We start from the raw sequence: 14,647 nt of genomic DNA, 5'->3' as shown, positions 1-14,647 counted from the left end.
ATCTCTTATTAACTCTTAAGCTCTAATTATTAAACTAGTCGGGATGTCCAACACCATAACTTTGTTTTCAACATCCATAAACATCTCAGCAAATGTGTTTGACCAATCAGAGACATTCAGAGACTGAAGCTGCACCCTGATAGTTCCTGAACCGCTGGTGAACTTCCGGAAGTAGCTCCTGGAAAAGTTCCTAGTTTGTCATAATGATGCCACAGAAACACAAGAAAACGTCTCCAGTTGGTTTTTCTTGAAAGCATCGGTGAATTTCTGTACAATCAGACCTCAGAACAGTCACCAACTCTGCAGCTACAGACACTTTTAGCCTCTTTTAGCTCCAAAAATCTATTAATAAATTAATTGCATTTTTTTTCTCATTGCAAAAACTATGGAGGCAAATGACTGTAATAATTACGAGAGAAAAGTGGGATTTAAACCCTACTGAAAACTTCATGTATAACACTGAAATATTTTACTTTGAAAACCACAGAAAATCAGATGGTTTTTAAAGTAAATATTTCAATTGTACAAATTCTGTTGTATTTCTACTTCATCAGTAATGATTGTGTTTCAGTTACAATTTCACTTACAATTATTTCAGCAGTTTTTTGCTTCCACAAAAAAAACTTCATGAAACATTAAAGTCAAAGCCGATGAGGAAAAAGACAAATATCAGCCAATGGGGAGAGACCATTTTAACTTCTTTCTCCTGATTGGTTGATTGGTTTTCTCTGTTTTCAGAGACTGAGCGATCAACTCTGATCAAAGATCAGACAATTCAGTGCGATGCATCACTCCCGTTTCTTTTGTCCATTTTTTTTCTCCTTCCATCCTGCGCTCTTATTGGCTTGTTCTGGCATCATTCAGTTTTAGCACCAAAAGGAACATAAATAGTTAAAAACACACACACACACACACACACACACACACACACACACACACACACACACACACACACACACACACACACTCTCTTCTTTTTTTCTCATAAAAAACAAAAACAAATAAATGTCAGTCTCTTTCTCTTGTCTCTGCCTCCTCTTCCTCCCTGCTGATCATGAGGAGGAGGAGGAATGTGCAGCCGGTCGTCGTGGTAACTAGGTAACTAGACGTCGAGGATCTCCTCGGCGGTGCCGCCGCAACGCAGGCGGTATCGTCCAGTCCTCCAGCTGATAGTCGGGTCCCACAGAGCCGACAGGAAGATCTGCACCGCCATCGACTCTCTGATGAACCAGGCCACCGCAAAGTCCAACTTGGAGAAGCACAGCGGGCCGCCCTGCAACATGATGCCACTGATCAATAACCAATCAGTGTGGACCTGTCCTCACTGTGTCACTGTGTGTCCAAAGACATTCAGGTTCATTTATTTTGTTTTTCATTTTATACATTTGTTTTTTTTTGTCTCATTTCTTATTTCCTTAAATATTAATATTTTTAATATATGTTTAAAAGAATTAATGTATAAACATAAGCATAATAAATCCAGTGCATAATCCAGTTTGGAACACAAATATAAAATATCACGTTTATAAAATAAAAACAAAACAGTTCTCATTTGGCTTGAAAATACCCTTACAAAATAAAAGTCCAAAATAAAGACCTGTAGATAAACAGCAAACACGTCAAAGTACCTGAACTCCAGTCAGCTGGATGTAGTCGAATATAAACCAGGCGAGACAGTGACACATGAAGAAGACCATCATGTCCCATCTGCAGCATGTGCGCATGTACACACACACACACACACACACACACACACACACACACACACACACACGTTAATGATTACTGAACACTGATATCTAAACTAAGTTGAATGATACAGTTTCCACTGATGGTCAATAAAACTTTAAACTGGCTTACAGGTGTGTGTGTGTGTGTGTGTGGGGGGGGGGGGGGTGAAGTGAGTAATTTGGTGTTAAATTAAAATCAGCAACAGATGAACCTGATCAACAACCAACACAGCAAACTGACATTTAAGACAACAGAAAACTGTGTGTAGATCAGCTGATACAGCTGAGAAATAACATCTGTGAATAACGTCCAGTCTGAGTGACGTGTCCACACCAACTGTTAGAGACAACGAGAAGTGAAATCACAGCCAGCTGTCAAACATCTGTAGAACTGTTCTAAAGGTTCTCTCACTGCGAACAAAAATATAAACTAATATCTGCAGACAAATCAACAACATCAGCAGTTACTACATCGTCATAAGCAGCTGCCTGCTCCTCCTGTGATTGGCTGTGTACCTGAACACATGATGAGCAGTCCAGCCAATGATGAGGCTGGCCAGGAAGCACTCAGAGACCGGCTCCAGCACGGTGCCAGGAAGCATGTTGATCCTCAACTTCGTCCACCTGAAGACACACAAGTGATCTGATTTAATACATCAAGAATGAACTCTCACTGACACAACTGAGAATTAACTACAGTAACTACAGTTTGTGACTGAATCATTCAAATGCATACACATATTACAAGTACAATAATTAATACATATAACAAAACTAGAGAAATAACTTTCATATTTGTACACACAAATATTTAGGCTATCACGATAGTTGTAAAGATGAATTCTCTACTTTATATTATATAATCTCATAATCTGACAACGTGACAGAAATGCATAATAATATTTTATGGATATTATCACAAGGCAGGTAAGAACAAGCACAACATGAGGGGAAAAAAACTTAAAATAATAAATATTATATAATATATTAATAAAATAATAAATAATCATTTAAACTAATCAGATGAAGAGTTCTGAGGTCACCTGATCATGCGGGACTGGAACTGGCCAATGGAGTACGACCCAGAATTCTGCAGCGCTACCTGTGTCGCCATGGAGAACTTCCAGCCTCTGAGGAGACAGTAAGTAATAAATCATCAGTTTCATTTTACTTGAAACACAATACTCAACTTTAAACACAAAAACAACTACAGGCGCTAAAGCTAACATGCTACCTGTCAGCGATGGCTTTTGCCATGAAGTAATCCTCAGCGATGTACTGAGCGAAGGCGACCAATCCGCCAGCTTGATCCAACACGTCCTTCCTCATCAAACACGACATCCCTGTCACACACTTTATCCCCGTCACATTAGCAGAGATGTAGGAGCGAGGGTGGGACGTCCCAAAATACACCTAAACATAGGTTAGCATTAGCATTTGTTAACACCTATAAAACGAGAAAATATAATCTAATAGTTTATCCTTGTCACTTTAGGTGGGATGTAGAAGCAAAGCTAGCATTAGTTAATTATCATGTGTTAGCATCCAACAGCTAGATAGTGAGCTTAAACAGCTAGCGCCACAGCCCCGAGGCTGTATGCCTCCACCAACCAGTCAGGTTGCAGTTTCTATCCATGTCTGTCCAGAATATCTGTTGTGAAGACTGAACGAACTGAATTAAAAGGTATAAAGTGTATTTGTTTTGGCTAAATGGAAGTCATCATTATATTGCAGGGGTTTCACAGAATAGTCGACCCTGTGCATGGAGGTAGACCAGTCGTTCATCTGTGCTTTTAGCGCGGTGCAGTAATTTAGTTGGAGCATGTAATTATAGTGCATCATAGAAGGCTGTTCAGAGAATAAACAGAATTTAAAGACGCCCCCTATCCCTGAAAGAAAGCAGTCATGTTGTTACTGCAGTCAAACAGTATACAGGTTGGTCCCGCCTACATTAGATAACCCTTCACTGGTTGTATTTGAGCTCTTTTGGACAGAATTGATCATTGTTATTGGGTGAAAAAAATATGATACATCTCCCACGATGAATCGACTACTTTTTGGGAGAAGTTGATGACTACTAAAATGCAGAAGTCATGAATGCCCTACTATATTGATGATACATACAGTGCTGTGAAAAGGTATTTGCCCCCTTCCTGATTTCTTATTTTTTTGCATATTTGTCACGCTTAAATGTTTCAGATCATCAAACAAATTTTAATATTAGACAAAGATAACCCGAGTAAATACAAAATGCAGTTTTTAAATGATGATTTCTGGTTCATGAGCTGGTCACAGTCTCTGCTCCTGAATTATGGTGTTGAATGATGGACATTGTGTGAAGTTGACCTTTGGGGTAAAACATGTCATCACTTGAACTAACATTCAAAAAGAAAATACATGTAACACCAATGTTAGCAATGTTAGCACTGACAGCTATAAAATATTTGAGTTTCATTAGCTTTAGAGGCTAGTCCGAAATAGCATTTAAAGACATAATGACATTAGCATTAGTATCTGGTCCCTAAAGGTTTATATTGCATGTGCACCTGGAAACCAGTCAGCAGACTCAGTGTGATGTTAGCTTGTTAGCCTTACCTGCTCCAGAGTGGCAGCAAAGCCTTGGCGATCGGCAACATATGGCAACCCATGGACCAGTCCCACCTTCTCTGTCATCTGATTGGTCAGATCTGTCAGGGTGTCGGGTTTCACTGCCACACACACACACACAGAGTTAGCATTAGCAATTATGACGAATAAGTCTCAGCGTCTAGAGCTCATGTATCAGTCAAACACTGACTGTACTGACCCCTGATGCCGCTGTCACAGATCCACACCAGGCCGTATTTGGCTCCTTCGTAGCCAGGCATCAGGTTGTTGATCTTGGGGTTGATTCCAACTTTCTTCCCCCCTGAGAACCAAAGAACAACACACACTAACATTAGCTGCTAACAAAGGACTCAAAAAAGTGAGTTACACGTCAACAGATGAAGTTAGTCACAACAAGAGAACATAACAACAGAATAAATGGTGGAATACACTCAGTATAGAATGAGTTGAATGACAGAAGTCTTTTCTCACCGATGAATAATCGAGCATCTACGTTGGGATATTTGCCCAACAACTTTTTACAGACATCAACAGCTGGATCATCTTGATCCTGAACGCACAGCAGGATCTCATACTGCAAAACAAAAAGGTTCCAATTACTGTACAAACCACTGCGTTAGATTGTAGCTTAGGGCATCACATTGTAGTTGGGACAGTCAGATGACAGCTGGGGCCAATTGGTTTGTAAAACAACGGTAGTGGGCGGCAGTCAGATTGAAGTTGGAGGAAGTTGGATGGTAGTCGTGGGCAGTCAAATGGTAGTCAGCAAGAAACAAATGGTAGTCAGGGGTAGTCTGGGGCAGTGGGATGGTGGTCAGGTAGCACTTAAGATGGTAGTGAGGGGTCACCTTTGGGTAATCCAGTGTAAAAAATGTCTCCAGGTTGGAGATCAGGTTCGGGTCGACGCCCTTCAGTGGCTTCAGCAGAGAAACTCCTGCCAGCTGCATGAAGGGCTGTTTGACCTCTGACCTTTTCTTGTGGAGGTGGAGGCGCCTGAAAGAGACAGAGAGGTCAGAGACCATCTGATCAGCAGCACAAACAATGACAGTCCAGCATCTAAGTTTGATTTAAAATATATTTTTCTTTTGATCGATTCATCAAACAAAAACACGCTCGTCCTCCTCAGTCTAGTTTCAAACAGATATTTTTGAACCAGTTCCCCCTCTAGAGATTTACAAAGTTATCTAATCTACAGTTTTATTATATTTGTGACGTGTCAGTCACATGATTCCAGAGATCATCCGCAGGTAGAGAGGACTTAAACATGGACCTATCTAAGCTGGAACATTGCTTTGATTTAATTTCAGACAGACATGATTGTGAAAAAAAAGTGTTGAAGAAAAAATGCTCGAAATCTTCTTCCAGCCACATCCCAACACAAACTGACGAGAGTCTTGTTCACTGAGGGCCATAACTCAACATTATAATGTTGATATCATTATTATTATTATTATTATTATTATATAATTTATCGATGATGACCCTCAAGATGAATCATATGATGATGATGATGATGATATGATCTTATAATGATATCAGTCTACAAACAATCGTTCTCAGCAAGCTGTTTAAAACTAACAAAATGAGTTTTTCTTGTACCCATAATAAGATTTTGGTCTGATTTATTGTGTAAAAGTGAAACAGTGTAAAAGTGAACATTGATTTGAACATCAGAGATTGCTTTATGAGTGATTTTTCATACATTTGTCATATTGTGATGTATTTTGGATGATATGATGATACACAGTTGTGGGATAGAAATTTGTCAGCAGAAGAACAGTAGTCAGGTGGCAAATGGATGGTAGTCCTGGAGGTAAGACGGTAAGAGATTTTATAAATATATAATGATGGTATCTACCTTTTATGCCTCAATGTGATGAAATGATGATTTTTTTTTCCAGGTATTTCATTATATCAAGTCAAGATCACAAATTTGCCTCAAGGGGCTTAACAATCTGCAACGCATTAAGTTTTAAGTTTGCTGTTTGCACCGAGTAAAGTTGTTGGTGGAAAAAGCCGGGAGGACTAACCCTGAAACTCATTCAAAACCTTCACATTTAGGAGATTTCTTGCTACTACGTGAATTGGATTGATGCCGAATTGAAGAACGACTCATATTACTTCACAATGCCATTTTGCTAGTATCGACCACGCGAGAGCAACGGCCGCTGACAAAAACATTGTTACATCGACGGATATTAAAATGTAATTCGGCGTCAACAAAGGAAACAGGAAATTCATGTGGCTAACGCTAACGAACCGTGACAGGACAGAGTTAGCCCTGCGATAATGATCAGTACGCAGAAATAAACCAGTTTCAGCTTCGCTATAAACTGTCCCATCCGGATCATTTCTAAAGCAATTAATTACATTAGTTTCCCAGAAGCTACACGGATCCCTGAGTGAGCGGAATTAACTGGCAGAGCTAACCGGCTAGCGGTTAACCAGGAAAACGCCCCACAAATAACCGTTCAGACACGGAGGTTTTATCGTCTGTCACACATTCAGAAACCCGTTTAGAGGCCCAACTTCTGTTATCTTTGTGTTTAATCTCGTAAGTAACAAAGACGTTAGAATAACACAAGAAATAAAGCAGGAAACTGAAGCGCCGCTCAGCTAGTTATTGGCTAGCTGGAGTTAGCCTAGCTTAGCGGTTGACTTACACATAAATGATGGACATGAAGTGCATGAGCCACAGGACGAAGAACAGGATGAAACCGAACACGGCGAGTCCCTGCATGGCGAGGTCCAGGAGAGCCATAACGGTCAGCAGGGGCTGCCGGGACTGGGGCCGGCTAGGGGTCACAGAGGCTCGGGATAGAGTCGACCAGCTGACCGGCCTCGGAGTGGGACCAATCGGAGGAGCGGAGTGTGAGGGTCCGACTCTGGGTGGCTAATTATCCGGCCTCCAGCAGAGGTAACGGGGACACAGAGGCCGGCCTCGGCCTGGTGGTGCTGGTGTCCGGGTCACAGTGCGAGCTGTAGGGGTTTGACAGTCACCAGACCGGCCGACGGTCAGCTGACCAACCAGTGAGAGTAGCAGCAGGCACGGGACGCTGGGTAGAGACAACGTCCGCTTAACTTCAAAATAAAAGCTTCGTTTAAAAAAATCTGTTTTTTGACTGTTGGTCGCAGTGAACTCTGGAGGACCAAAAGTGACATTAGTATCAATCAATAAATTCATAAATAAATGTAGAAATAAATACCGAAATAAATAACTAAAATAATAAATAAATAAATACCGAAATAAATAAATGCATAGATAAGTAAAAGTAGGTAATTAAACAGGACATAAATAAATACGTCTTAAATCTATTTCTACATTTTTCTACACTTATTTATGTATTTATGTGTCTGTATGCTACAGAAGAGTATTACGGCCAGGTAATTTTTTGTATCTATTTTGATAATAAAGTCGAAACATTGAGAATAAAGTTGAACTTTCAGTATTTGTACCAGGCATAAGAACAAATAAAGAAGGAAGACCATTACTTGCATTTGAAGATTAAAGTGGAAAGAATAAATCAGACTGATAGCGTTAGCTTATACTTAATAGAATAGGTTGCTTTGAGTCATGTGCTTGTAGGTTGTTTTGATTACATGTGCACGTTTTAGTGTTTCCTGACAGCTTACAGTTATTCTGACTTGTGAAGTCTCCTCTGCTGCCCCCTCATACAGCCTCCTTTGCTCTGTTTGGGACCATCTGTCTCCAGGATGCTTCCCTTTGAGAAGCTCAGGGAAGCAGCTGAGAGCTGCCACAAAAGGTGAGATTTATGTCTCATCAGAAGTCTTTTCAAACAGTTAGTCAAGGCGCACAGCCGCTTCCCTAAACTTTGTCTCATCCAGACCAAGCACCAACCTCTTGCCCCTTTATTACCCCTAGGGGTATCCGTATGTGACAGCACATAGTATAACATAAAACACAAACATTGTAAAAACATTAAAAAAAAAGCATAATTTTAGAAATCAATAAAAGGTATCAAGTGTATTCACTGGCACAAAAATCACAACTAGTAACAAATGAGTCAAAACATACAAGAGACATTCTCCTTTTTTTCTGTCTCTCTTTTTTCTGTCACTAATGAGGTCACTTATACAAAATTACCAAAAAAGACCAAATCTACAAAAGAAAACAGGAATTTTCACAAGAGTATATTCTGTACTCCTTCATACTTGACATGCATCAAATACACTGATCTCATGTTGTATGTGTGTATTATTCAGGCTTTTCCAGGCTTTAGAAATTAAGCTGGCCCAGACTTTTTCACTCAGTCCAACTTCGTGCACTGCTTCGTCCTGCAAAACAACAACCATCCAGGTGAAATACCCTCACAAAAATCGACTGCATTTAGTCTGAACACAGACGTCTTTGAGTCACTTTTTCAGTGAGAACTCACCACAGACTGTAAACCTGTCGAGTCAGTCTGGATTTAGGACACCATGAAATTAATTCACAAAAACTAGCTGGGACGTGTTGACGTTGTTTCTTTGCAGCAGCTGACGGTGAGGAGGTCTCACTCTGGACCGACACAAACATCCTCTTAACTCAGTTGTTCCAACAGATTTAACAGAGTTAACCTTGAAACTGCAACTAAACTAATGACAAACACTGTTTGAGTTATAGAAGCTCATCAACACATTCAGAGTGAATAACTTCAGTGTTTTATTAAAAACCTTAAGCTCAGACCAACATGTTCAGATGTTCTCTGTGGACGATGTGACTGGACCAAGTTTATTAAGAGCGGCCCACGAACACTCAGCATTCTCCTTCCAGCTCGAATCCTGCGTGTCATAAACTTCCTGTTGATCAGAATCACACGGTCAATAATCAAATTTTATGATCAATAATCAAATTTTAGGATCAATAAATCATCAGGAGTCACTCTGGTGAAAACACAAACATGTCTGAGGACTGTTACCTTCTTCCAGATGGGGATGTTGGCCTTCAGCTGGTTGATGCAGTGCTGGATCGCCTGCTGGCCGTCACGGCGATGAGGAGACGAGATTGCCATGGCAACACTGGCCTGGCCCACCTTCACCCACCTGAGGGAGGAAGTTCACATGTGAGTTTGAGCTTCACTCCCCTCAGCTCTTGCTGATAGTCCATCAAAATAAATTTGATTCATTATCTCTCTGCTTTGAGTTTACAAACTCAGAACCTGCTGAGGACTTGAGACACAGTCCAGGTCTCTGTTGTGGAGCGCTTGTTAATCAACAGCAGGTCAAACTCAACTGGGAGATGAACACTGAGACACTGGGAGATAACACACAAGGACACTGGGAGATAAAACACTGGGGCACTGGGAGATAAAACACTGGGAGATAAACACAGGAAAATAAAACACTGGGAGATAAAAAAAAACTGGGACACTGGCAGATAAACAGAGATGGACACTAGGACACAGAGATAAAACACTGGGAGATACACACTGGGAGATAAAACACTGGGAGATAAAACACTAAGAAATGGACACTGGGAGATAAAACACTGAGGGTTGGACACTGGGAGATAAACACTGAGGGTTGGACACTGGGAGATAAACACTGAGGGTTGGACACTGGGACACTGGGAGATAAAACACTGGGACACTGGGAGATAAAACACTGGGACACTGGGAGATAAAACACTGAGGGTTGGACACTGGGAGATAAACACTGAGAAATGGACACTGGGAGATAAAACACTGGGACGCTGGGAGATAAACACTGGGACACTGGGAGATAAACACTGGGACACTGGGAAATAAAACACTGGGAGATAAACACTGGGAGATAAACACTGGGAGATAAACACTGGGAGATAAACACTGGGACACTGGGAGATAAAACACTGAGGGTTGGACACTGGGAGATAAACACTGAGAGATGGACACTGGGAGATAAACACTGGAAGATAAAACACTGGGACACTGGGAGATAAAACACTGAGGGTTGGACACTGGGAGATAAACACTGAGAAATGGACACTGGGAGATAAAACACTGGGACACTGGGAGATAAACACTGAGAAATGGACACTGGGAGATAAAACACTGGGACGCTGGGAGATAAACACTGGGACACTGGGAGATAAACACTGGGACACTGGGAAATAAAACACTGGGAGATAAACACTGGGACACTGGGAGATAAAACACTGAGGGTTGGACACTGGGAGATAAACACTGAGAGATGGACACTGGGAGATAAACACTGGGAGATAAACACTGAGAAATGGACACTGGGAGATAAACACTGGGATACTGGGAGATAAAACACTGAGGGTTGGACACTGGGAGATAAACACCGAGAGATGGACACTGGGACACTGGGAGATAAAACACTGGGACACTGGGAGATAAACACTGAGAGATGGACACTGGGAGATAAACACTGGGAGATGGACACTGGGAGATGGACACTGGAACACTGGGAGATAAAACACTGGGACACTGGGACACTGGGAGATAAACACTGGGAGATGGACACTGGGAGATAAACACTGGAACACTGGGAGATAAACACTGGAACACTGGGAGATAAAACACTGGGACACTGGGAGATAAACACTGGGAAATAAAACACTGGGAGATAAACACTGGGACACTGGGAGATAAAACACTGAGGGTTGGACACTGGGAGATAAACACTGAGAGGTGGACACTGGGAGATAAACACTGGGAGATAAAACACTGGGACACTGGGAGATAAAACACTGAGGGTTGGACACTGGGAGATAAACACTGAGGGTTGGACACTGGAACACTGGGAGACTGGGAGATAAAACACTGGAACACTGGGACACTGGGAGATAAACACTGGGAGATAGACACTGGGAGATGGACACTGGAACACTGGGAGATAAAACACTGGGAGACTGGGAGATAAAACACTGAGGGTTGGACACTGGGAGATAAACACTGGGGCACTGGGAGATAAAACACTGGGAGATAAAACACTGGGAGATAAAACACTGGGACACTGGGACACTGGGAGATGAAACACTGAGAGATGGACACTGGGAAATAAACACTGGCAGATAAACACTGGGACACTGGGAGATAAACACTGGGACATAAAACACTGGGATACTGGGAGATAAACACTGGCAGATAAACACTGGGACACTGGGAGATAAACACTGGGACATAAAACACTGGGATACTGGGAGATAAACACTGGGAGATAAAACACTGGGACACTGGGAGATGGACACTGGGAGATACACACTGAGGACGCCATCTTTGATCTGAGATCATGTGGTCTCACCCCAGCCGGTGGTGGACACAGATGTGCGTCACGGTTGGCCAGCGCTCTCTGATGTCAGCACACAGCTTGGTGAACTCTGATTGGGCCATGAGCTCGTACGCCTCGTACTCAAGACCAATCACCTTCCTGCTGTCCACCTCGTCCTCACGAGTCGTACCTACACAGACACATACACACACAAAATAATTATTAATTTAAGGTGGAATGAGGTTATTTCATGTGTGTCATTTCTGTATGAAAGTATTTATTTAATATATAAAGATGATCAATATTTCTGAAATGTGTAAAGGTTTGTAGTTATGAGAGATAATAAAATGAAATATAAAATATGAACCTATAAAAACTGAAATGGCTCCACAGGACGAGCTGCTGACAGCATCAACCACTTCCTGTACAGACAGCCAATCACGGCTCAGCTTGAAGACGTCACATCGCTCCTCCGACTTGGCCATCTCTGAGAAAAACATGAAACAGAGCTGAGTCCATCATGTCCTCATAAAGGACTGAAGGATCCATCAGTCAACACCTTTATAGGATAAAATGAATGTTCTGTCTCTGATCCACCTACAAACTTTGAGCCTTTAAAAGGAGCAAACTTCGGGTCTAAATCCAAGTAAAGCACATGAAGTGTTCTCCAGACCCGGGACCTGAACAGGGTCTGCAGGGTGTCAAGGTTAAATAGAGAGACAGGAAGTTCCTTCAGAATACACTTTAAATACATTTTATGCTTTTGGCCAAATATTGACATGTTACATGTGACGAGTGTGAATCTGTTTGTTTATAACATTGTAAAACAATAAAGATTTACATAAAAAAACAAACCTGTAGGTGTGTGTGTGTGTGTGTGTGTGTGTGTGTGTCCAGCAGGTGTGTGTGTGTGTCCAGCAGGTGTGTGTTCAGCAGGTGTGTGTGTGTGTGTGTGTGTGTGTTCAGCAGGTGTGTGTGTGTCCAGCAGGTGTGGTGTGTGTGTGTGTGTGTTCAGCAGGTGTGTATCAGGCAGCACTTCTATTGACTTTTGATTGATTCAAATCGATCACTTACTGTCTGTGTTTATCCTCCGCTGAGCGGCGGCACCACGGCCACCTCGTCCCCGTCTACCAGAGTCACCACCTGGTCGCCGATGGCAACGTACTGACAACGTACAGCCAACACCACCTGATCCTGCAGGACGGACAGACTGCGCGCGCACACACACACACACACACACACACACACACACACGCTTGCTGTTGATATTTGCACACTGTGATTTTTTTCTTCTTCTCTTGTTTCAGCAGGCTGCAGGTGTATCCATAGCCTGTTCTGAGTGTTACTTCTGATTCCCTTTAGTCGACAGAGACAAGCCAGGTGACCAATGTGAGATCACTGCTCTCAGGTGTTCGATCACCTTCAAGATGAAAACATGCCGTCACTTCTTTCAGGACGTCACACAAACTGAAACAGTCAGCTGTAATCTGATTGTTTAGTTTGCAGATTGAATTAAAGGTTTGATGTGAGTCATCATTCATCGTGTCACCTGTTCCTGTCCTCACTGATGTGTCTTGATGACAGTGAACGCATCACAGTACCTCGGGTGTCGCTGTAGCAACAGTCTCCAAAGGTCCCGGCTACTGATTGGTGTCGGCACGGCAACAATCTCCTCCACCTTCACTCCGGTCAGCTCCACGCTCTTAGCAAAGTACAACACAAACACCTGAAGAAGAAAAGAACTGAATATTTAAGTTTCCAATATTCCAAAATAAAAAAAAGATTCATTTGCAGATTTAAGGGCTGAGGCCTCACTCTCACACACACACACACACACACACACACACACACACACACACACATCCGTCTATTATCGACTAATAATTAATCGTGTCAGTTAATAATTCTATTTGAGTTTTTTATGTAGTTTTAAACAAATAATGAAGTTTAGAGAAAAGAAGTTCAAATAGAAAACAATAACTAAAATAAAATAAATGAATGAATGAATGTAATCCTCCTCAGCGTGTTTCTCATCTTTCACTGCTTCATTAATCTGGATGCACCTCCAGGTTTTTACTCCGGGACCCGGACCCCGGGTGACACACTTGAATGAAGCCAGTGAAGAGGCTGTATGTCAGTCTGAACAGGGTCGACCTCCTCGTGCTTCTGCCCTCAGGCAACGTCCGACTGGTCAGCCATGACAGACTGATATCAGCTACCGCAAATTTCCATGTGAAAGTCTTCAAATTGAAACATTTCCTACCTTACCAACATTAGATTTCTCTAAACAACAGTAGAAAATAATTAATTATATCAAGACCTAAGCTGACTTCAATTCGGCGTCCACATTACTGACCAGCACACATGCAGATATACTTCTTAAATGTTTATTTGCTGTAACTGGACGGTGTGTGGTGTGGTGTTAAAATAAGAGGAAGTTCCAACGGAGTCTGGCAACTACATGGCGAAAACACGCGTTCTTCCTGAAAACAGCGATACAGAACTGACACAGAGACATGCTGGTCACCCAGGTGTTTTAATACTGAAGCATCGTGAAACTCACCTGCGCGGTCATGAAGAAGCTGGCAGATTCCGGACATCTGAAGAAACTGAGGCTCGTCCCCCAAATGTCTGTTTACCAGCTGACTGTCACTTCCTGCTCCGCTGCTGTTGCCCCTCCTCTCACGTTGCTGCAGGTCCATATAAATACTTCCGGAGCGTTGATCTGGTCCGCTCATGACATTCATCTCTCTTTTACATCCACACACATGTAACATGCTCCCTCCATGTTAGAAACACATCAGATCAATGAATGATTTCCATATCATTCAGATGATTAACGTCCCTCAGTTTCTTTCTTGTGAAGAACATAACTTTTGTTTTGTTGCCCACATTTCAACTTGATTAATTCCATCTTGTATTTTCTTACTAAATAAGTAGATGTTCTACGTTTCTCATCGACATATTTACAGACACGTCATTGATCCATGTTCCACTCTCTACAACATGAAACTTCACACCTCCACCAGACTTTACAGCAGGCACTACGCAGTCCAGTGGGTGGTGTTCTCCAGGCATCTGCCAAACCCAGAGTC

The 14,647-nt window shown here is 42.1% G+C and overlaps 2 protein-coding genes across 5 annotated transcripts; both read right to left on the bottom strand.

The window, feature by feature from the left end:
- Window positions 1-951: 951 nt before the first annotated feature.
- On the bottom strand, window positions 952-7,352 carry ugcg (UDP-glucose ceramide glucosyltransferase). Its single transcript, XM_070924639.1, has 10 exons — window positions 7,001-7,352; window positions 5,186-5,330; window positions 4,809-4,911; window positions 4,537-4,638; window positions 4,326-4,438; window positions 2,965-3,143; window positions 2,774-2,860; window positions 2,247-2,354; window positions 1,629-1,707; window positions 952-1,273 (listed from the first exon to the last, which is right to left on the bottom strand). The coding sequence occupies exons 1-10, from the start codon at window positions 7,096-7,098 to the stop codon at window positions 1,103-1,105; spliced, it is 1,185 nt and encodes a 394-aa protein (XP_070780740.1). The 5' UTR covers window positions 7,099-7,352; the 3' UTR covers window positions 952-1,102.
- Window positions 7,353-8,976: 1,624 nt separating this feature from the next.
- Window positions 8,977-14,183, bottom strand: mocs2 (molybdenum cofactor synthesis 2). Of its 4 annotated transcripts, XM_070924767.1 has the most exons (6): window positions 12,627-12,657; window positions 12,154-12,243; window positions 11,920-12,039; window positions 11,586-11,742; window positions 9,257-9,380; window positions 8,977-9,137 (listed from the first exon to the last, which is right to left on the bottom strand). In XM_070924767.1, exons 3-6 carry the CDS (start codon window positions 12,035-12,037, stop codon window positions 9,033-9,035), a joined length of 504 nt encoding a protein of 167 aa, XP_070780868.1. In that variant the 5' UTR covers window positions 12,038-12,039; window positions 12,154-12,243; window positions 12,627-12,657; the 3' UTR covers window positions 8,977-9,032. The 4 variants fall into 4 exon arrangements, 3 of the variants coding, with proteins under 3 accessions (XP_070780868.1, XP_070780867.1, XP_070780869.1); XM_070924766.1 differs by lacking the exon at window positions 12,154-12,243 and having other exon boundaries at window positions 12,627-12,755; XR_011598876.1 differs by lacking the exons at window positions 8,977-9,137; window positions 9,257-9,380; window positions 11,586-11,742 and adding exons at window positions 13,154-13,278; window positions 14,116-14,183 and having other exon boundaries at window positions 11,997-12,039; window positions 12,627-12,762.
- Window positions 14,184-14,647: the final 464 nt, after the last annotated feature.

Source organism: Enoplosus armatus, chromosome 18 (assembly GCF_043641665.1).
Source record: "Enoplosus armatus isolate fEnoArm2 chromosome 18, fEnoArm2.hap1, whole genome shotgun sequence".
Taxonomy (NCBI): domain Eukaryota; kingdom Metazoa; phylum Chordata; class Actinopteri; order Centrarchiformes; family Enoplosidae; genus Enoplosus; species Enoplosus armatus.
The sequence above is the reverse complement of the archived record's forward strand: the minus strand, read 5'-3'. Positions and strand labels throughout refer to the sequence as shown.

Excerpts from the sequence above, each read along its gene's own strand:
- ugcg (XM_070924639.1), bottom strand. The coding sequence starts at position 7,098 with ATGGCTCTCCTGGACCTCGCCATGCAGGGACTCGCCGTGTTCGGTTTC. Across the intron at positions 4,912-5,185 it reads TTACACTGGATTACCCAAAG|TATGAGATCCTGCTGTGCGT; the intron begins GTGACCCCTCAC and ends TTTGTTTTGCAG. Across the intron at positions 4,639-4,808 it reads AGATGCTCGATTATTCATCG|GGGGGAAGAAAGTTGGAATC; the intron begins GTGAGAAAAGAC and ends TTTGGTTCTCAG.
- mocs2 (XM_070924766.1), bottom strand. The coding sequence starts at position 12,037 with ATGGCCAAGTCGGAGGAGCGATGTGACGTCTTCAAGCTGAGCCGTGAT. Across the intron at positions 11,743-11,919 it reads AGCCATTTCAGTTTTTATAG|GTACGACTCGTGAGGACGAG; the intron begins GTTCATATTTTA and ends GTGTCTGTGTAG. Across the intron at positions 9,381-11,585 it reads TGTGTCCACCACCGGCTGGG|GTGGGTGAAGGTGGGCCAGG; the intron begins GTGAGACCACAT and ends TTCCTCCCTCAG.